This window comes from Poecilia reticulata, linkage group LG15 (assembly GCF_000633615.1).
Source record: "Poecilia reticulata strain Guanapo linkage group LG15, Guppy_female_1.0+MT, whole genome shotgun sequence".
Taxonomy (NCBI): Eukaryota; Metazoa; Chordata; class Actinopteri; order Cyprinodontiformes; family Poeciliidae; genus Poecilia; species Poecilia reticulata.
The window spans coordinates 9,477,395-9,501,485 of NC_024345.1; the positions used below are offsets into that span (position 1 = coordinate 9,477,395).

Genomic DNA, 24,091 nt, shown 5'->3' on the forward strand with positions numbered 1-24,091 from the left:
CAAAAATTTAGAGACATCATAATTTGGAATTAATAGTTTGAGGCCAACAGGCAGCAAAGAAGGTTACAGGGTGCTCAGCCCCTCATGCCCCTGTTCAATGCATTAACTAGAAACCTAACTTCATCCATATCTCCTGTTGCTATTAATGATGCATAAAAAAAAACTTTAAAAAAAAAAAATCTAAAACAAACTATGTTTAACTTGGTGGTCCGCCAAGCTTATGATGCACTGAGGGAAACTTGGTAGTCTTTGTCTAATTACACTCCCAAGAACAGAAGCCAATGTCTTTCATCATGCAACAAAAAATGGCCACTTTTTACTTCATTGTCCTGAAGTCATTCTTAATGTGACATAAACTGCTTACTCAACACATTTAGCATGTTATTCATCTTTCTCCTGGTTCTTTATTCAGTTTCTGAGTTTTTCTATTTAATGTAGGGCTGGATCAATAAATCGGCCCTCGTTTCCTTCATTTTGGGGGATCGGTGATCAGCCGATACTTACATGTGAAGCTCATCTTTTCCTCTGATTTTATCTATCTCATCAAAGGTCTGAACATCAGCCACTGTCCTCTTCTGCTCTGCAGTGAGAGGTTTGACTGGCTATCAGAACCACCAGGTAATGTCTGCACGTTTGCAGTTAACAATAGTCACCCCACTGTTACCGACTCAAGAACTTTCTTACTATATTTAGCAACAATTCAGACAAAAAAAATTGGTATCGGCCAAAATCGGAATTGGCAGGACAGGCTTTTTAACCAGACATTGGTGAAGCCCTATTTTATACTCGTTTCAGGAAATGATCTATTCTAAAATAACCAATCCAGAGAGCTTACCGTAGCAAATCCCAGACTGCTCTCCATGCTGAGCTCAGACAGACGGCTGTCCAGAATGCTAACGATTAAGGTTTATCACATTCAAAGAAAAGTGCTAGGTTCATGAAGTAGAAGATTTCATTATTCTTTCCTCACATACAGTTGAGCACAAAAGTAGCCATACCCTGGCATGTCTTGATTTGAAATTATTTTTATTCAACCAACAAGTTTGTTTTTGACAGGAAATGTGATTGGCGTCTCAAAAGATATGTTAAATGAGCATTCATTTCAAAAAGATTTTTTTAATTACATCTGTCTAAGATCATTTATGCACTTCTCAATATGATGAATGATTAAAATGGGTCTAGGAAATGCGCAAGTTAAAAACTAATCTTTGCGTTTCCATATAGAAATGCAAAGACTTCTTTTTGACTTATTGAGCATCAGAATAAATAGTTTTTAATCTAGCAGACATGATGAAAATGAGTTGGTTTTTCTTTGGGATACAGCCATGTTGATGCCAATGAGACGTGCTGACTTACTTTCGAAAACGGGTCCACTGCGGTCATTTGTGGCAGCTTTCTTTAGTCTGGTGCCTTTGCAAATGTCGGACAGAAGAGCGCCTCGTCCCTGCTGCTCCGTTCGGCTCAGAGTCGGCTTCTCTGTGTTGGCCTGAAACACAAACAACACAAAAGATTCAAAGGAAGAAATGACCAAAGCTGCAGAAAAAAATATTTAGAAAATTCTAATTAAAATTAAATTCATATCAGCATCGTTAAACTAATGGGAGTAGACAGAAGCACAAAATCTTGAAAGGGCCAGTATCAAGAGTTTTCCAGGCACAGTTGCATTTTATAGGATAATCCAGCAATGATGTTGCCTTCTGTTATAAAAATGCTATATGCATCAAATTTGACAATGATTTAATGCCCTATGATGGACTGGTGGCCTTTCCAGGTGACCCCGCCCCCACCTGTTGACCTCTGGAGATAGGCATCATTGTCATTGTCTTCCATATAATTGTGCCGAACATAATATAATAAGTTCATTAAAAATGTATATTTTCTAATTGATTTTATTAAATATTCCAATATTTTAAGAAACTGCACTTTGGATTTCTGTCCATCTGTCCATTCCAATTAATAGAAACCCACAGAATACATCAGTGTGCAACTAAATCAAATATGATTTCTTGAGTTAATTATAACAAAATCCCAGACAGAAAAAAAATCTCAATGTGTTCCGTTTTCACATCCAATCCTTGATATTGTCACCTTCCTAAAGTAATGCCCTTGCACATAAAAAAACCCAGTGTAATGGATAGTGAGCTATTTAAAATAAATTGCCTAAATTATTTACATGTGTAGACTATTTATTGTAAATTATTTAAAGTTAATTTTCTAAATTAAGGATGTTGCAGATTATTTAATGATGTATGTCTGTTTTGATGGGCACGGTTGGTGGTTTGTATTTTGTTTTCTTTAATTGTATTTGACCTTTGTAATGTCTGAGGTTCCTTTGTATGTACCTCACAGATTGCCGTAGCTAATGAGGGCAGGCCCTATAAAAGCTGGCAAAATCATTGTACCAATGGTTGACTTGAACAACTGTCAAAAGATGTTTGGCACAAATTGATGCTTAGTGTTTCCCAGTGAAAGCAGCGAGGCACGTTTTATTTTGTTGTTTGTGTTGTAAGTTTATGTTTTGCATTCTAATGTTTGTATACGTTTTAGTTTTCACGATGACTGATGATCCGCATCAAAGAAAATAAACCTTGAAAATCATCCGTTGAGACTGCGCAAATTACTTCAAGTGCTGGGGAGCAGCTATACCCAGCTTCAACATTGAAGCTTTAATTTTGTTTGAGAGAATATATTTTTTTACAGCTGTTAAATCCCAATCCATACATTGATTCTGCCATAAACTAGGTTTGTCCACTAGATGTCTCTGCTGAGCATGACATCTGAGAGGAACAGAGAGACTTACCAGAGCCAGAGTGGGAGGCGGCGGCGGCCCTGGGGGTGGGGGGGGAGGTGGGGCTGGCATCTTCTGCTCTTAGTTGGTCTCTATCTGCGTTGGATTCCTCAACCTGTCACAAAACACACACATCGTCACCAAATGCTGCATTCAAATCCCCACCAAGTCCAATTGGCGATCAAACTAGAGTTAAATCTAGAGTTAAATCCGTCTGATTAAAGAGTAGAGTAATCTGAGACACCCACTTCCAAGGTGCAGAAAAAAGTGAAAACATCTGATAGAACAGAGGAAATCTCTTCAGACTCCGCAGAATATCAATCAGCATTTAAACAGAAACCAACTTCATCACAATAAGTGGAAGTTTTCGTTTCTTACTTCTCATTTTGCTCATGTTTAATGGTAATGATGAATGTTATTTTTTCCCCTGTTAATCTGCCAAATCAACAAAAACACTGAAGGAGTTCTTCATAAACTTAACATGTCCATTAAAGTCCTAAAAATTTGGAGAACTAGTTTTGGATATAAATTTTATAATAATCACCCTGGTAAAAAAAAAAAAAAAACACGTTCAAAAGATTGAAAAGTAAAGTGTGAATGAAGTGTGAGTGAGAATGCACATCAAGGTTTTAAAACCACTACAATGTTCCATCATATGGTTCCTGAGGTTACAATAATTTAAATGAAATGCCTGAGAAAACAATGATGTGAGCAGACTATATTACTGAGAGAAGACAGTCTTTTGTTTGTTGAACACCGAAGAGCTGCTGGTTGAAAAATGGCTGCAACAGTCAGTCACTAACATGAAAGAGAACTGAAGCCATTTCAAATATTTCCACTCAACACTGATGGGCATGTTGTTACGACAGAGTACTAGGGACAGGCTGAAAAAAAAATTTATGAGAATAAAGTCTGCTCATACTGCAATAAAGACAGAATAACATGAGAATAAACTCATAATATTACAAAAAAGAAGTCAGAATACAAGACAAAATTGTAAATGTACATGAGTTTGTATGACAAAAAAAATAAAATGTACGAAAGTACATTTGTGAAAATCTAAGAACCCCCCCATAATAACATGAAATCATATTACCAGAATAAAGTCGTAATATTATGAGAATGAAGTTGTAATTTATAACTCCCACATGAAAAATAAAAGGTAAAATGAGGAATGTTGAGCATTTTGAGAAGCTTTACTCTCATTAAAACAAATTTTTCTAATTTTACAACTTCTGATATTGTGTCTTTCATCCATTATGACTTTATTCTTGCAATTAAAAATAAATCTGTCTGACCCTAACACTTTTAAACCTGCAGAAGGTGTTCTATAAATATTGTATGTAGAAGTGTGAGCAAATCACTGACACTACAACTTATGCAGCTGTTAAAAATCAAAATTCATGTATCAGATCAACTTTTGGCAACTTCAGATCAAATCAACAGTTTTAAGTTGTTTTATTATTTACAAATTTTTCTGTCACTATTTTATGGTATATTACAGTGAAGTATGCAGGTTTTTTTTTTTCCACAGTGTTTCTCTGTTAATGTTAGTTCTGATTTGTCCGACCCGTTAGCATGCCACGACTGTCATGAGACTGTCATTTAGCAACAGTCTTCAGTCACAGTGAATTTTCTGAAAGACTGACTGCTACTGGAGATCCTTCTTGCCCACAGCATCACCATCCACTACAACGCTTCAAAAACACCAGGATGACAAGTTAGACAATGTTTCATTTTCCTTTTGGTTAAACTTTTTTTGTTCACCTGAACTGACCTGCTAGAATGGAGGAAACCTGCAAGTTCTTTGCAACATCTCAGTTCAAGCTTGAGAACAACTTTTCTGCAGTTGTTACAACAGTTGCTTTCAGTTCCTTAAATGATTTTTAGCAACACATTAGAGGAAATGTCTGACAGAATGTAAACGAACATTTAAAGGGTTTACTGACTGACAGGAGTCCTGACAGTGGAATAGGTTGTAGGTTCCTGACAACCTATTCCAGTGGTCCACTATCAGGACTCCTGGAGATCCTTCCTGCCCCCAGCAGTAGCAGTCAGCATTAAATTTATGTGACGTAGAAGCGTCTTTGTTCAGCTTTTACAGTTTAATTTTAACCCTCCCAATAAAAAAACAAATGATAGAATCAATTCTCAGCTGGAAAACTGTTTGCAATGCAATTTTCTTGAGATGCTTCATTCTTAGTTTCAAGTAAATTTATAGAGAAACTGCAGAGAAAAGATGTGAGCAAAGACTTTACTCAGGTAAAGTGTAAGACGAAATAGGGTAATCAATGCAAACGGTTTAAAGTGGAGCTAACACAATGCAATATTCTGTTCAAGTGAGCAGGAACTTGAAGGATAAGTTCCCTAAAACCTGGGTCTCTCTATTTAGTCTGTAAATATTCTCAATCTAGTTTCTGACAAACTGCTCTGGACTTGGGCTTAAGATAAACCAATTATATCATATTAACAATAAACACATCATATTCCTAACAAAAACCACAAATGTTAAAGTTTTAACCCTCCTGTCTTTTGTCACACTAAAAGGCTTAACATCCTTTCATTTTAATGTCAGTAAGATAACCAGAATCGTTTAAAATTCGTTTTTAAATGATGATTTCACCTGCGGTGGTCTGGCGACCTGTCCTGGGTACACCCTGCCTCTCCTCCTCTCCTCCATTGACAGCTATTGGGGCCAGCACCCCTCCTGGCCCCAATAGGATGAGGGTGTAAAAAACTGGATGGATGGATGGATGGATGATTTCATTAAATGAAGTTAAAGAGCAATTTAAACCAACTTGACTGTGTGAAACAGTAATTGTACCCTAAAGCTACTGACTGGTTGTGTCACTGTTGCTGCAACAAGTCAAACTCTGTTAGCTGGAAACTAGTGTCTTATATTTTTGCCCGCTCATCCTTCCAGAGTTGTGTTAGGATGAATTGACATCAGCCATTTTTATTCCGCTTTAATCCAACTCTAATTTGTGTAGAAAGTCTGGTTTGTTTGGATACGTGTGAATGCAAATCAAACTCTGATGCGGATAAAAATAAAAAAAAAATAAAAAAACTAATCTTCCTAAAAATCTCTGTCTGGGTTCGGCTGAAGTGAACTCTGGTTTGGTTTTAATGCATATGTGAACACTAAGGGTACCAGAGATCACTCCAGAAGCAGAAAGTGGAGTACAGCACAGGACATTCTGGGTAAATACAACCAAAACAAACACTCTAAGCTAGCACTAGGGGGAGAAAGGGCTCGTGGTGTTTAGCCAAAAACAAAAGAGAAATCCTCCAACCGCCAAAATCTATTATTGCTCCTCAGTCCTGGAAGAGCCTGAGACCCTCACACCGTAGTAGCATCAACCAGCCGTAGCTGGTTGATGGGGACAAAAAAAAAACGTTCCAACAATAAGTTCTGGTATTTATTCCAACAAAAATAAAATTATATATGAAAATCTAGGCCAAAACCATAATAATTGATATTAATATTTTTTTTCTATGGTTGATGACCTATATTTACCATTATAGTTATTTTATTACTCTTTCAACATCTTTAAAAAATGACTGCACTGCTGATGATGCTGCTCTGCTTCAGTAAAATATCCCATAATTCTGTGCTATATCACTGTTACAATCACATGACCAAACAAATCACAGATGGCTCCTCCTCCATCCCAATTCTGCCTGGATTCTAAACTTCTAAATCAAACCTTTAGAATAGCGTTTCTCAACTGAGGCATTCAGAGGAAGGCAGGGGGCGCTGGCCCATAAAAGGTTGAGAAACACCGTTTAGAACTTACTTCTTAGACAGTTTGAAGAGAACAAAAGCAAATGAAAAAATAAAGTCTGACTTCAGCTTTTTATTTAATACCAAAAACAACAAAATGAAGAAGTTAGCTATAAATGCACAGAGCTTAATGCATATGCATCCATTTTCACACTTGAATCACCCTGTTCCACCAAACAAAAATACTCACAACTCTGCTTCACACTTCAGACCATCCTCGAGGGGCCTCTTACTTCCTCTATGCAGCAACAAACAGGAAGTCACATCGTGCCTGCAGCACCGCAGCCATCCGGCTGCCAGGATAATGTTGATAGCTTCATTGCAGCTACACATCATTTTCCGATTCTTGCTCTTTGTTTTTTGCTTTTCCTGACACATTTTTCTTTAGCACTTTACTTTTTTCTTTTTCCTACTCAATTTCTTTAACAAACTTGACACTTGGGTGAAATAGTTTATTTAACCATTTTACTCCTGTTTAATCTCACTTGCTCTTGCTCAGTTGGACCAACAAAAACATTTCTGTTGCTGCTTAATTTCTGACAAACCCAGAGATTCAGAATTTCTTAAAGCAAAAGGAGAAAATAGAAGCTTTGGTTGACAAAAATCTAACCCTAAATGTATTTTATGTGAGAAAAAAGATAAAGTAGAGCCTAACTGTGAAGCTCAACGGTAAACTTTGACCCCAGCCTCATGTCTGCTGTACATAAACAAATGAGATTTTAGTGGTTTAGTAGATTTCTCTTTGGCCTTTGGGAAAAGCCCACAGCCATTTCTCCCACTAGATAGATTTGTTTTTGCTTTGGTTGCATTTACTCACAATACCCTGCACAATAGTACACTTCCTGCTTTTGGAGCGATCTGTCCAATTTGCGTTCGCACCAGCGTTCACTTCAAACTGAGACTGAGGTTTGTAGACGTACCAGAGTTTGCTTTTTTTGGTCTGTATAAGATGTTTTAAAGCATCAAACCAGACTTTCTCAGGAAACAAACTAGGGCTATATGAAAGTTGACTAAACAGGGCTGTTAATGTTCTTCACATTTCTGAGAAGTTTAAATTTAACATCAGAAGTCTCTATGATTCCATAAACTCCAACTTCCTCCTAAGACATCCTGGCCTTTTAGTTGCCAATTCAAATATTCAGTCACAATCTTATGCACATGTCTTTAAGCTTGGATCTGAAATTAAATTATATAGACTAATTTGTAAGTAGTCTGTGTGCAGACAGGAGATTGCATTGGATGTCCATCCATCCATTTTCTATACACCTTCGTCCCTAGCGAAGTCGGGAGGGGTGCAGGTGCCTATCCAGCGAGACATTTTGGGCGAGAGGCGGGGTCACCCTGGACAGGTCACCAGTCCATCACAGGGAAACACGGAGACGGACAGAACCCACACGCTTTGAGAAGCGACAAGTTTCCCCCAGTGCACCTTGATCTAGAGTTTTGGAAATTGAATTACTTTTTTCTCATGGTCAAATAGAAGGATAAAATATCAACAAAAACCTGATCTATTTTGTGGAATGGGTTTGTCCTAGATTGTGCTGAAACAATAATAGATGGATTTATGATTTTCTCTGCTGGTTTGTGAATGATGGTTTTGAAACCTCAGCTAACATTCTGCTGTTTCAACAGAAACTTTACAAAAATGCATAATTTTCTAATCCATTATCTTTTAAGTCATGATACTGACCAGATGCGAGTACCATAAGTGACACCATAAAGCCTCAGCAGAGGTGCAATGCTTGCAGTTTTTTTAATACCAAAATGGAATTAGATTTCTGTAACATTTGGACCATTTGACAGATTTTGAGTTTCACAGATTTTCTTTAAAAATTACAGCTGACAGCATTAAAAATAATTAAAAGAAATAACATGTTACTGTTCACAATGAAGGTATTAAGAGATCTAAAAATAATTGCAAAAAAAAGTAATTTATTAATTTCAGATGGATCTAGTTAAACGCTAATTTTTTCTCCCAGAGCCAAATGATTTCCACCAACTGCATTTTGCTAAATGCCAAAGCAATCCCTTTAGACTTTCTCTATAAAAGTGAATTTTCTATATATGAAAAAATGTCGTTCAAATTTGAGAGTTGAAGGCTGAAAGCTCAAGCATTTTGCTAGAAATGCTCGAGCTAGAACAAAAATATGCAGATACTAGAAAAAAAATATATTGTTCTAGCATCTGCTAACAGATGCTAGAACAATATTACTCTGTATAGGTGGTGGCCGTGAACAGCAGTCTTCCCACAAAAAACTTAAAAAGTTATATTCAATGCAGCATCCAACTTTCTGAAAGAAAAACCATCTGATAGAATAACGGTTGTTTCAGTGTTTTCACTCTGGTAAATATAGCCGTTTTACTAATCACCAAACTAAAAGTTAGCACTTCCTGTAACTTTGTGCCTAAAAAAATTGAGCCAGTACTAGGAAATATTTACTCCAGGCAAATTTTATTGTTTGTGTAGTTTAAAGGAATTGTTTGGAGTAAAATTTATTTAAATTAATTATGCCATGTATTTCTGCACAATATACTGTAGAAATACTATTATGACAATTACATTGTGTGCAAGAACTGTTGAGTGCAGTAACGTTTGATTTAATAATTCCAAGTGCTATTAACTTGCATTTCTTATGATTATGTAATATTATGTGAGAGTTTCAAACAAATAATCCAAAATGCAAAAGGTCACACAGTGATAACATGTCTGGTATCTTCATCACAACATTTACATTTATTTTTTCCATTGTAAAATTCTTTAATATATTCAGTTCAGCTTATATCACCCTTTACTTTGTTAGAAACCCAATAAATTCAGTGAGACATTTTGCAACTACAATAAAAGATTAATTTATCTTCAAGATTTACTTTACATACCAATACCAGAGGTGAGAATAAATATATCTTCAGCTGTAATAACATTGCACCTGAAGTGTTCATATTTCTCTGTGGTTTCCTGTTCTGTAAGGGGAATAATATACTTATTATTTTAAACTGAATAAAATTGGTCAGCATCAGAGAATGATGGAGACTTGAGGCCTTTCAGCCTGACTTTAATCTGCAGTTAAAATTAGCGTTACTATGACTCACTGGCTTTCACAGTTTTACTGCAGATACTGAGGGTGACATGTCGACTCATTTCCTGTAGCAGTCATGAAATGACGCATGAAACAGCAGAAGCTTGGACTCCGGATACCAGCATGCTCTCAGGTGAGCAGGCCTGTGCCGGAAAGCTCCTCCCTGATTTTCCACGGCTAATGACTTGCCATTTATTCATTTTAAGCAGAAGTCAAAGAGCGGCTGCAATTTGCAGATGAACTCTACAGCAGTTCTGAGCGAACGCAGAAACTTGCAGAATATAAAACAGGCCAGTGTGATGAAATGACCAAAGGAAATAAACCACTTCTCTTCTTCTCTTTCTGAGATGCAGCCTAATATTATAAAACATGAACAATGGTTTCTCTGACAGAGAGGGAAGAGGACCAGAGGAGACTAGATTAAAGCCGGTGAATACTTTGAAGAGACAGTCATGTGACACACACACACGCACCCACACACACACACACTCCATATGGTTAACATATGTTTCCATTTACAAGTGGCTATAATAAGACTCGTAGCCTTCCACTGAATCCCTTTAGCAAAACAACGCAAAGATTCATCCAAATATTAAATTAAGTTATTAAAGTTATTCATACGATGAAATAAGACTACTGATGGTAAAGTATCATGTAAATTAAAACCACAACTAACACAGACCAAAGAAGTTTACTTTGTAACTTTGATTTTTCATACTGACCATATGAGAGTTTGTGTAATTTATGTAGTTAAACAGTGTATAAATGTGCTCATCTAGAATGTATTACATTTTTTCTGAAAAAATTATTCCAATGGGGATTAGTTTCTTTGCCAATTTCAACCCCCAGTTTGTATCAGTTCACTGCCATTTTATTTCAGTCTACTTTCATTGTGTCCCTGTAAATTTAACCACCAAGTGGCTATAAATAATGAACATGTTATTACGGTCATAAAATGGTCTCAAATTAATTTAATTTAATGTTTTTTGTGTGAAAAGTTTGTATTTCACTCTATTCTTATCTTAATGCTAATCACAGTTTAAGCTTTATAAAGTAAAATATTACTGTTTTGATTCAAATCAAAACAAAACTAATAGTAACAGTAAAGTGAATCCTAGCCTGTTTGAGGTTCAGTATTCACAAATTCATATATTTGTGGAACCTTAAATTCTCCTATTTACACATTTTTAAGAGGTATTCCACTGTGACAGCATTTCATGTCCATAAAGTTTATCAAATGAGAAAAAAAAAAAAAAGAATGACATACAAAGTATTAAAATGACCAGCATCTAGTCATAAAAATATTCACAGCTCTTCACTTTTTCCAACTTCTTTTACAGACATTTTCCAAGATGGATTAAATTCACAATTTACCTTAAAACTAACCAAAACACCCCATAAAGACAATGTAATTCCTTTTAGTTAAAAAAATTCGGGAGGATTTGGAAAAGCAGACACATGTCTAGACAAAGTGTCACAGTCTACAATCTGAGCACAAACCAAATATGAAGTCAAAGGATCAATCTGGGAACTGGTAGGAAAAAAAGAAGAAGGAAAAAAAAAACAAACATTTGCTGCTTTGAAAGTTCCGATGAGCAAAATTGTCTCGATTATCTATGGAAACAGTTTGGAACCAGGACTAGAAAGAGCCAGTGGGGAAACCAAAAATCTGATGGCCACTGTCAGAACTCCAGCTTCGCTCTGCACAGACTTAGCCGTTTCTTAGTGAACGGCTCACCTGAACGTTGCCAAAAGGAACCTGAAGAATGCTAAATCCATGAAAATTCTAATTCTCTGGTCTGCTGTCAGCGATTGTGGGTAGAGAAAACCAGGCATCAGGAAAAAAAACCTCTTACAGTGAAAAAGAAAATATATACTGCTCAAAAAATAAAGGGAACACTTAAACAACACAATATAACTCCAAGTAAATCAAACCTCTGTGAAATCAAACTGTCCACTTAGGAAGCAACACTGATTGACCCGACGAGAGTCACCGTTGTCAGTGTTGCTTCCTAAGTGAACAGTTTGATTTCACAGAAGTTTGATTTACTTGGAGTTATATTGTGTTGTTTAAGTGTTCCCTTTATTTTTTTGAGCAGTGTAGTTGGACCAACTGAATGGGGTATATGCCACGGACTTCCGTCTTAGCACTTCCGCATTTTTATGCCACATAGAATGGTTCCAGTGCACAGGCAACAGTATGTTAACAGTGGCTCCTCAGTCCTGCAGGACTATTAAGGATGCCTATATAATTATTCAGACGACCTGAAATGCTCCAGCAACAACAAAGGATTTAAGTTGGATGTGTCAAAACTTCACAATGACTTCGAAGGTAAGTTAATAAATCGTTTGTATTCACCATAATGCCTTATATGTCTGACGTAGCTAACAGGGACAAGCTTACAAAGGTGCTATGTAAACGTTAAGTGTTTTGTTCTGTGCATTGTGCAATCTACATATCTATGCTGTGTAGATAGATAAAGATATAAACATATAGATCTGCCTATATTGTGTCCAAGCTATCAGTCGAAGCTGAAGTTAGCTTCCGAATGTAGCATCTAATTCGGAAAATAGCTAAAGGGTGATTACACTTAATTTTTCACCATCTTGAGCTTTTTTTAATGTGTTGTACTTTAAAAACACCTAGACATTCCAAACCTAACTAGATTATTTTGTACTAACAGCAGAATAAATAAAACATTTGTGAAACCTTCCAATTGATTTGTGAAATTTGTAAAATGTCAATAGATTCCAGAACGCATTAGATCTGAATTATTAATTTGTGATTATTATTTTAACTTTCCATTTTCTTTTTTTTAATCTTTATTATAGTTGGAGTTGGACAGGAGTTCTGTTTGATGGCTTCCTGGAGGGAGAGATTGGCTGAGCTATTGTTGCCAACAACTTTTCTCCTGCTATTAACGTTTTTGCTTTTCTTTATATAAATTATTTCCTTCAGTTGCTCTTTTTCCGTTTTGTATACTGTATTTGTTTATACAGTATTTTTTTATTTTTACATTAATGCTTACCTGGTCAGTAGAGGTGGAAATGTACATCCTCTTGATTACTGACAAATGTCAGAACCACATGGACTGAGCCATGAGCTGGTTACGTCAGATCAATCTGAATCTTTATTTCTCATTAAAATGACTTATTGTAATTTTAAGACATTGTTATAAAAGTTTTTTTCTGGCTCAGGCAGCCTTTATCTGAGAATACAATAGTTTGAATTTTGAACTTGAATTTTGGGAAACTGTAGCTGTAGATGCTCTGAATGCCGTCCAGGAACGTGATGAATGTGTCAGAGGCTGTGCAGAAACTGTGCTGAGTGGCTAAGCTAACATCCTGTGGTGTGTGTGTGAACTCACACACACTTCAGTTTTACCATTCAGCAGTTGCTGTTACTTTAGTACTCGATCGAGCAGGGTAATGTTGAACAGTTTCTTATGCTAGCATGCAAAACCTACATAACTGACTGCTATGTAGCCAACAAGACAATACATGTGAACTGTGTCCTTTTCTTTGCGGTTATCTGCAAAGAGTAACTCAGTACAAGCTTCTTGAAAATCTTGTGATTTTCAAGAAGCTTGTACTGAATTAGACTCAACTGCAATGTCCTTATGAAGCAACAATACGCGTATGCAAGAAGAGAACCAGATCTGAAAATCTATTGCACACATTAGAATTATAACTGAAAAAACAATACACTGAAAATATCAAGCTGTTAGGGGTAGCAGAAGTTCATTTCCATCTTGAAGGAAAACGTCAAAGTAAAATAAGTCAAAAGAACTCTCCAACGGGTATGGATACCGACTTGAATTGGACTGAATTTCTAGAATGCTTTTCTAGTCTTAGTTCCTTGGTCAGGAGGAAACTGGTATGAAACCCACAACTTTTGGGTTGGGTCATCCAGTTATCTTTCAGAAGGACTGATTGCATCCAAGTTTACAAATATACAAGTTTAGTGAAACAGCAGAATGCTGATTAATTACTTTGTTTAAAGTAAAAGAGAAATTGTGATAATTTCTGATCCTAGGTGAAATTAAACATCAAGCTCAAATCAGATGATGTATCGTCTTATGTTCATGAGAACAAGACGAGATATTAGCACGGATTTTGGAATATCTAATGATCCCATTTTTTTTGTTTCTGCAAATAAATTAACAAATTACAAATTTTGTCTTAAATCTATAATTAGTTCAAAATATTCCAAAATAGTTTTTAAAAAAACTACTAATTTCCAGTTTTATTTTGGCACTTTCACCTGCCGACAGATTTTTCTGTTGAATGTGACTTTGATTTTTCCAAATCCCTTTTTGATTTTTCTGTGAAGAATCTGAAGAGATTTTTCACAGTAAAATCAAATTATTTGTTTTTCCCCCTTATCTAAAATATTTGAAAGAAATTCCAGTTCAGAAAGCACAAATAGCAAAGCTAGTTGAAATGCTATTGGCTGGTGTTTGCAAAGCAGCCAATCCAGTAGTAATTTTCCTTACCACTGTTGAACCTTCAAGAGTGGAAATAAGAAATAAGAAAGAGTGTATGTAGCTAGTAAAGTAGTCTAGGGAAGTTTCTACTGTGAGAATTAATTCTTAAAGTATACTTTGGGTTTGAACTATCAAAATAGACAGTTATGTTTTTCAAAAGGATCTTTATCCACATATTTTACTCATTCACTGGTGGCAGTCGTCCATAATAGAGGCTCATAAATGTCAAGCTGTGTTGCCTGTTTAGCGTAACATACCATCCACACTTCAACTTTAATTAGTTCAAGTGTAAAATTTTTAAGCTAGAGTCCAGATCCCTTAAAATCTTTGAAATAGCCTTTTAGTTTAGCCTAGCCACTACAGGAATTTACGAAATGCTTTCTATGCCAACTTTAGTATAGTTGGCGATTAGCAAAGAACATGTCAATAGTTGTCCACAGGCCTAACAAGAAACCTTTATTAGCCAACTGTGTCAACACAACATCCCAACTCAAGAACTACTTCAATTCTTCAAAATAAGAGTCTAAATTATCAGGACAACTAGATATCAAGTACAAAACACACACGTGCACATCTGGGAATCATAATATCTTATACTTCCTTCTGCAGATATATTCATGTGCAGACAGTGACTGGATCCCAATCCATCCATTTATCCATCCATCCATTTTCTTCGATTTACTCGGGGTCGGTTTGCGGAGGTAACAGCGTAAGATGGGAGGCCCAGACTTCCCTCTCCCCAGCAACTTGTTCCAGCTCCTCTGGGGGAATCCCAKGGCGTTCCCAGGCCAGCCAAGAAACATAATCCCTCCAGCGTGTCCTCCCAGTGGGACGTGCCCCTCCCAGTGGGACGTGCCTGGAACACCTCTCCAGGGAGGTGTTCAGGAGGCATCCTAACCAGATGCCCAAGCCACCTCAACTGGCTCCTCTCAATGTGAAGGAGCAGCCTTGAACTCTTTGGCTGCACCTAAAAATTATGTCCATGAAAGTAATGAACAGAATCGGTGATAAAAGACAACCTTGGTGGGGTCCAACTCTCACTGGATACGAGCCCGACTTACTGCCAGCAATGCGGACCAGACTCTGACACCAGTCATACACAGACCCCCAACAGTCCGTATCCTCATACTCCCGGAGTGACTGGATCCCTCTAGAAACATTGTGACATTTGAATTGGGAGGTCGTGTTACACCTTACTGAGTTACTCTAATCCTTAAGCTTTTTAAAACAAATATTCTTATGGATGGTGTCCATTGTTGTTTTTGGACATTTAAAATCAAGCATTGAACGGTTGCATCATGTGGACCTGTCATCCGTTTACATCACTTATCACACCTGCTATTAAGTATCACTTCTTAAAATGACTCATGAAAGCAATTCTCAAATACAACCAGACATGCTGCCTATGGCGTGTGTGCACATAAATGCAACTAGCCATTATGACACCAATAAAACAGCTACTTGTTCTGAAAGCTCTCAGAGGAATTGGCAGCCTGGCCTCTATTCCTTTTTTTGCACCATGTTTCATCGTTCAGCAGGGTAATCAAACAGTGCCAAGTATCGCTTCAAAGCTTTACTTAGCAGATTTAAAGATAAAGAGTTGGAATGTTTTTCACTTGGGGAAAACATTTAAGTTAAACTGATGAATTTAGGACTGTGAGGACAATTTTTGCTGGACGATACATGTTCCCAGAAGTTGAAATAAATGATAACACTATCGTTTAAAGCATTTTCAACCAATATAATGATACTAATAATGGCATATTTATGCAAGTACACCCTCTCACAGATCAAACATTGTTTTCTAAAAAGAATATTTAAAATTCTAACTGGATAATATTTTACATCTCTGTAACCAAAATTGCAGTTAAAAAAAAAAAATCATTCAGCTCAGTCAGGCAACTAGTGCAAGCTAACCATTTCGCACTAGATGTCAAATGTCTACAGCATTTCCCAAAATGACAACTTTTCAACAACATTAAAAGAGAAGCTATTCTTTAGTGACTGATGACCAAATGGAAATGATCATGCTCGTTTTAATTTATAACGCGATTAATTAATTTATTGCTTATTGTGACAGGCTTAGATGAACAGCAGACTAAAAAAAAGTGAAATGTCACAGCAACCAATTGATGAAGACCGTGCTGAAGTGAAGAAAATCACAGGGTTTGTGAAGAGAAAGTCACAAGGATTGTTTTTATTTTTTGCGGAAAATACACCAAAATAAAACATTTAAATTTTGTTAAACTTCATTTGTTCCTACTTCTGCAGGCCTGTCTTCTGGGACTGCTTCTCTTAAATAGCTCCTTCTCACAGCGCAGAAATTTGGCTTTTAAATAAAAGCTTCATTATTAGACTGAAACTGAACCTGCAGTGCAAATTATGTCAACACAACTCTCCAAGTACCAGCCTAGAGCAAGAATGCTTGGAGTACAGACCTGAGCTCAGCTCTTCACACTTCTGCAACACACAGTTGGGCATGCATTGCAAAAAATAAAAAATAAAAAAAAATTGCCATGTTTTCAAACTCGTTTTTGCATTTACAAATGACTGAACATGCGACAATGGAAGGAAATTAAGGTAACTTACTCAATCTGAGTCCATAGAAGAATAACCAGTATGTTCAGAAGACAGTAGAAGAAGCACCTCAGTTCATTCCGCAGAAAAAGTCAAAAGGCGAACAGCAGCCATATGCAGCTGAAAATGGAAAGAGGCAAAAGTTAGCTGAATCCAACAAGTTTTAGAATGGCACTCAGAGTTGCAGAATTTCTTGATTCCTCTTTCTCTAATCTCACAGCATACACTTTGAAAGAACTGTCACTTCAGCAGCCACTTTATATATGCTGTGCACCACTTCCTTTTTCTCAGTTCCCTGCCTGTTGGAGGGGGAGGCGTGCTTACTAAAGGCTGAAGATTAAAACAGGCATTTAGAAAAAAAAAAAAAACTAAAAAAGGGCCAGATGTAAAAACAGAACATACTAGATAAAAAAAAGTTTAAAATAATTCAGTCAAAATTAATAAAGTACATGGGAACCATTGTTCTTTTGTAGATACATCTGTAATTGAATTTTAAATGGAAATTATAACTACAGTTTTGTAGATCTGGCTACAAAGGCACAAAAAAATTTATGTTTCAAAACGAAACACACTTTAGGTGTCAAAAAAACACATCTGAAAGTGAGACACAGTCGTGATTAAACTAAAAGGTGCATCTTTGCTGAGGTGCATCTTAGCAAATTAAAACAACATTTATTACTGCAATCCAACCAATTAACAGTTTTCTGCAACACTTTCCTTCCACTCAACTTTCTATTGATAAGTATGGACTCAATTCAATAAACAGCCAGCTTTCTTTAACATTAGGGTTTTCTGGATTAACCATTTACTGCACAAGTCTCAAGTCAGCACATTTCGGCATAACATTGCTAAAATACCAAACTATTTCCGTTGGTCTTATGTAATATTAGAAATTAATTAAATAATCTTAGATTTTCAAGTAGTTGTAGAGCCTTATTAAAATTTACAGAAATAAAAACATGCTGAATGCAGCATTCAGCATGTCATCTCTCTGTAAAATCCTATATATAAAATACATAGGACATTATGAGTCCAAGATGTTTCATAATGCCTCATGTTTTCAGCTCCTAAGATTTCATGCTTGTTTGTGTTATGACCTGCACTGTCAATCATGGGATCAGGTCTGGCTTTCTGAAAAGCTGGAGACGCAACTCAATGAGAACCTTTTGGGAGCAGAATGTAGAATTACAAGAGAAAAATAGATTTTCTGTAATACAGACCAACAACAAAATATGTAAAAAGTAATCTCCAATCTCTCAAAAATTAAGTAAATTGGACCAATGTATCAACAAGTCAACAAGAAATGCAGAAATGAATAAGGTAAAAACCTTTTTAGTTGTGTTGATTTGTTGTTTATCAGTTTAAAAACATGTTTAAAATAACTTAGAGAAAGGAATGTGCAGTTATTCAGCATTCAGCTCCAGATTGATCTCCAAACAATCATGAAAACAATATACTCAAAAGAAATTATATTACTTTGTCATAGTCCACTTTGAAAGAAAGTTCTCATTTTGTCACATTGTAACAATTTTTATTTATTTATTTTTTTTACTATGTATATTTATGCAGTCATATCATTTTTAGTTTTTTACTTTGGAGTCCAGATCAGACATCCATCCATCCATTTTCTATACACACTTGTCCCTAGTAGGGTTGGGAAGGTTGCTGGTGCCCATCTCCAGCTAACGTTCCAGGCGAGAGACGGGGTCACCCTGGACAGGTTGTCAGTGTGTCGCAGGGCAACATATCAGACATGCAGCACGCAATTCTCACTATAAAACTACAAGTTAGCTTGAGATGGCTATTATTCATGAAAGCATGTTCACACAAATCTATATAAAATTTATGTACTTTTAAAGGTGCACTAATAAATCAGCCCATTTAGCCCAGGGGTATAGTTGCTATGTACTATACCCCTATTTTTTTTTTCATCTGCACATGCACACATAATAGTCACCACACTTACCAACTTTGCTGCAAACATTTGCAATTTTCAGACAAAAACGTCAATCTGTGCTCCTCAAAAAACAGACACAAAAACAAACAAGCACTTTAAATGTGTAACCGGCCACATTATTCATCAGTTTTTCTTTTTTATCCACATTTTGACATTTCAAAACATGTAAACATTTGCTTCAAATGTTTGAGAAAAAGCTCTTCAGAGGATCCACAGATCTTCAGTTCCATTATGTCACCGTTTCTGCTGACCTTGTTGTCATCACCACTTCCCATTTTTTCCCTCTTAAATTCCCTCCAAATTGACCGTATAATGAGCTTGGTGCTTCGGTTGTCCTCCGTTGTTGAATACTTCACTGGTCCTAAGTCTGTCTGGATGCTCTGTATTTATCATTCCTTATTCCACCAGACAGAAAGAACAGGTTCTGTCTGAAAGTCAACAGCTTAAACCCTATAATGCTGCTGGGCATAAAAAGGGGAGCACAGCTCCATATCAGTCACTTCCTGTACTCTCAGTGTTACACTTCCTGCTTTGCAACATACAGTCCGAGGCAATCTGCCAAAACACTGTCGTATTCATTTCAGTCCACTGCCTGCTGCTCCGTGTTAGCAGCCAACTCTAGCAACACTGAAGAGACATTTCGGCTTTCTCTGCTGCCCACAGCTGCTTTTCTTTACCAGAATCTGGTATTTGTTGAGGGGAAAAAAATGCAGGAGCTGGTAATGTAGTTATAAAAAGACCAGTGTTTCCCACACTGCCTCTGGCTAATGCACTGAGGAAAAACAACACCAGGCCTTCACAGAGATCCTTCTGGCAATGTGTTTTTATCATGTGAAGCTACAAAGGCTTTCAGAAACACTGCAGGTAGAGGAAGATGCAACTAAATGCTCCAATCTGGAATGGGTTTGTAACCAATTTGAACAGTAGAAGGCAAGAAGATAAATTTACTGGACAAAGTGACTTTGACATTTGATCCAATATGATAAAACATCATGAGTCATGAAACAACTGGATCAGAGTCCGCAGATGTAGACATTGCACAAAGTGTCCTTCACTACATGAGCTCTCATTTCAACCTTTTCTGAAATGCAGGATTTTTTTTTCTTGTTTGCGTACTACATCATGCTGCAGTCAGCTGCATTATCGGCATTTCACACTGTCAATATAGTAAACTCCAACCAAAATTCACATGCAAGTTATATTCAGCTGAAGAGTGACTTGAAAGAAATGATAAAATCCTTAATGATTTAAAATAAGCAGGGCTGATGAGTAACTCATCAATTTCTGAAACTAACACATCCTGGTGTCACTGTACATATGAAGGAAGCAGAAAAGGAACATTGTGGCAGATCAGGATCCCTTTCAATAAAGGTGCAGGACTCACTTTGCAACAGTACAGTGACTATAATTTGCTATGTACTATACCCCTTTCAGTGACGTGCGGTGATGTTTATAGCTGGTGAGGCACCGACTTCATCATAATCGGATTTACAAATCTAGACCCCTGCATGTTATTCTTTACATAAGGAAATTTCGTGCATGAGTACAATGCTGGAGGGCAAAAATACCATTCTTTAACATGTGATGCTTAGCTGCGCCGCCGCTGCAGAATAATTCCGTTATCTCAATCAAACATAGACATGTAGATATTATTAATTTCGTGCTGTGCTTAACAGCAAAGGGAGAAACTGTTAAAGTACAACTCAAAACCACATCTTTCTTGCTCTCTGTATCAGCGCAGCTACTGTATGGCTCTGTTACTGTCTCTTACTCTGCAGTTGTGGAGTCACAATGTCTGGCGAGAACTGCCTGCCTCACCTCGTATCTGTTCTCTGTCGTTTCTGATCGCTCCTCAGTACACAAGACACGTTACATACACAGCTGGTGACGATAAAAACAGTACATTAAATACATAAGCTAAATTATGGAAAATCTGTTCATACATTAAATGGTTTTTAACCATTTTATTGGCGACGTACAGACAGGAGGAGCATGCTCTCATAGAATGGCAACCGGTGCATTAGCGAGAGGTTGCGCAATCCCAAGTGAGGCTCAGCTCGTTGCTGCCTCACTGGCTTCGCTTCTAACCATTTGAATGGGAAAATGCGAAAATTCAGCAATTTTGAAGAAAAATATCAGATTTGGTTAAATAAAAAATAGGTACTTTATAGTACAAACCACAGGGTGAAAATATCTTTATAAATGATTATATATTATTTTTCCATGATGACAGGTGAGCTCTGCCTCACCTGCCTCCCCTGACCGCACGTCATTGACCCCTTTGACATCTCAAGATATAAATGGATATAAATAATATCTGATTATTATTATTCTAAGTCCTCTCCCTCATTGCCTAATGAATTGTATCCACTTTGGGGTGTAACAGGCTCTCCATAGTATATCTACTAGTGTTACGTTGGAAAAAACAAACAAAAAAAATATTTTACAACAATCTTATTTTTCAGACAAAGACAATTAACATATATTAAAGCCTAGAACTATGACAAAAATGGCATTTCCATGAAGAACAGTGGTGGACATACTTTGGCTAATTGGCTAATTAATGTACCAACCTAATTTTTCATTTAGCCCTTTTATTAACTTTGAAAACATGTCACACACTTGGCATCCCCTAAACTGTTTTTCGGGATAAATTCTGAAGTGCTAATTTACTTGGCAGTTTTGTAAACGCTTGGTTGAATAAAGTTGTACATCTGTGTTGAAGTTTTTGTTATCGACTTAAGAATTCTTCTAGTCGTTACGCAGACATTAGGAACAATGTCTAAACATAAGCTCAATATCTATGGGCAGGGGGGCCGCCAGGAATCTTGGGCCCCATGACAAAAAATTAAATTGGGCCCCCTATGCAACTGTTAAAGTTTCTTTAGTCCATCTCCATATTTGTTAAAGTTGTCACTATGTTTAATGCAAGCTAAGGTAAAACTGTGTGGACTGGCTGCAGTCCAGACAGGAGGCTGTTTTTTATTATAATTTTATAAAGATCATTTGAATTTCTGTCAGCAACAAATATAGTGTTTTTGTTGTATAATTGTAAAAGGAGCAAAGATACAAAGAAATCCATAAAGATTCCCTGGAATGATGCCAACTAGGTTGTCATTTTTATACAGTGTTGCTCACCTTTTTCACTGGGACGGGGGTAAGGGGTTTATGTTGGTATCGGGGATTAGAGCTGCTGCTAACTGACTCACCTGTTAAGTGTGGTAAAAAGGTACAGGGACAAGTTAAATATATGAATATCTTGGTATTTCTTTTCCTTAATTCATTAAATGCTATGGAGGCAAACAGTAGTCTGTAGCTAAGCTAAATATGCTGAGTGGTTGATAATCTCACACAGTCTACTCGCCGCTCGAGAAAAACTGCGTTACAAATTCACACTCGTCTTTTTCTCTCCCTTACTGCTGTAATTTTTTAAAAACTTGACTTCATTATTTTTCTAGGCAGCATAGTAGCCTCCACAGTCGTTCTTGTCTTATACTGACTGCTGTTGAAAACGTCACCATCAAGTGCGCCAAGCAGGAACGACCCATTTCATGCAGATCCAGGGGGGTGTTCAGTGTAAATGTAGATGTGCGCTTTTTGGTCTGGAAGGGATAACATTTAATTTTACTGCTAAAAGCAATTTTTTTAGCAGTGAGTAATTGACAGGGCCCCAATTTTTTTTTTTTTCTGTAATTTTATTTTTTTCTTTTTTGTTGTGGAGGGCCCCCTGTCGTCAAGGGCCCTTAGAATTGTCATAACTTTCCCCCCCCTATATCACGCCCCTGTCTATGGGCGTAATTAGGGTTGCCACCTTTCATAAATGAAAATAAGGGACGCCCACCACGGCTTCTCAGGGTCATGACCAGCATGGCTCAAGTTGCCTGATTCACATTTTATGTTTGTTTTTTGTAAATGGGAAATCAATAAGGTAATCAGCCATACATGCAATTAAAGACACTTTTTGCAAAGAAGGCTTTATTCCAAAAATATTGCTGCATATACAGTGCTGTTAAATAAAGCTACATTACATGCATCCTAATTAAAAAAATTATAACAAAGTGCAAGGGAACAGAAATTGCACACAAGTTATTGCACAGTTAACATAATAATTGATATACTGTATGATCTACCACAATAGTAGTAGCACTAGCACCTAATCAGATCTGTTTGCGTAAAGTGTGTAGTAATGAACTCATAAAATATAAACTAAATAAGTTGAAAACTTAAACTTAATGTAAACATAGCTGTTCTTGCTGTTGGAGCTCTCGTTGTGGACCGTGATGACACCTTTACCCTAAAGAGGGAAAATCTAAGCAAAAACTAAAAGAAAATAAAATGACAAAAACACTTTTAAACATGCCTAACTGTTTATCAAATAGGTAAACAGTGCATAACATTACTCCTTCCATTAACATTTTTGGGAATATTTAGAAGCCTTTTGTTTCTCTTGTGTGTGAAGTAAAACTGAGTTTCAACACTCAACAAGTATGATACTCTTCTTCATTGAGTTACTTCTTTTTCCAAGTGTATTTGTTACTCCTTGCTGCAGTCTGTCTTTCAAATTGCTGCTGTAAAACTCTGAACTTGTTTGCTCAAAGTTGAGAGTCATCAGAAGCTCACTTCTGATGAGCTCAACAGAGCACCTATACCTGCAGTCAAACCATTTGTTGAACATTCTGGACAATATTCCAGAATGTCCAGCGGGATGCTCAGGATGTGGCTGTTAATGGAGAGCGTGTTAGACAGGTCAGCTTCTTTAAACACACACACACGCACACACACACACGCACACGCACACACACGCACACACACACACACACACACACACTAGAGATGTGCCGATCAGGTTTTTTCCTGCCGATACCGATCACCCATGAGGGCCGATCACCGATACCGATCACATAATTATTTTTATTTTTTTTTATCATAAACACTACCGGTTACATTATGTGGAAAAAGGAACCATGAATTCACCTTAATTTAGACAAAAACTTGTTTTTAACTTTTTCCAAGAAGAAAACTAAACAAAACAGGCATTGTGCAAATTGTACTGCTATCAATTTTACAATCTTTAACAGACTGATAACATATGAAGGCTCTGAAGAGACTAAATAATGCAAAGAGCCAATATAAAACCTCTCAACATTGCCAAAAAAATCCAAGTATAAAACTTAGCATTCAAAGGCAAATGCAGGCTCCATTACAATAAACAATCCTGAGTTACTGAATGAAAACTTCCTGATAGCATGGCGGCTAGCTGATTACTGCTAGTTCTGAGTGGCTGTTTCTGACTGAGCGGAGTAATTATGCAAAACAGGGAGGAGATCGATTATTTTTTTAGAGATCATCTGTCTCATGTTAGGACAGCGAAAGTTTTAATACGTATGTAAAATGTATTTTTTAAGTTAGATGCTGCAGCTT

General features: G+C 36.8%; 1 protein-coding gene across 5 annotated transcripts in view; it reads right to left on the minus strand.

Annotated features, from left to right (window-relative positions):
- Window positions 1-24,091, minus strand: part of wipf1b (WAS/WASL interacting protein family, member 1b) — a 59,052-nt gene that overhangs the window by 11,182 nt on the left and 23,779 nt on the right. For 2 of the 5 annotated variants that reach the window (XM_008429120.2, XM_008429116.2), the window contains exons 2-4: window positions 16,726-16,833; window positions 2,801-2,903; window positions 1,357-1,486 (exon numbers count right to left, since the gene is read on the minus strand). In XM_008429120.2, coding sequence (XP_008427342.1) covers window positions 1,357-1,486; window positions 2,801-2,860 — 190 coding nt within the window. In that variant the 5' untranslated portion in view covers window positions 2,861-2,903; window positions 16,726-16,833. Of the gene's footprint in view, window positions 1-1,356; window positions 1,487-2,800; window positions 2,904-16,725; window positions 16,951-18,679; window positions 19,148-24,091 lie in introns of those variants that run through there. The other 3 variants (XM_008429119.1, XM_008429118.1, XM_017308764.1) reach the window with 3 other exon arrangements.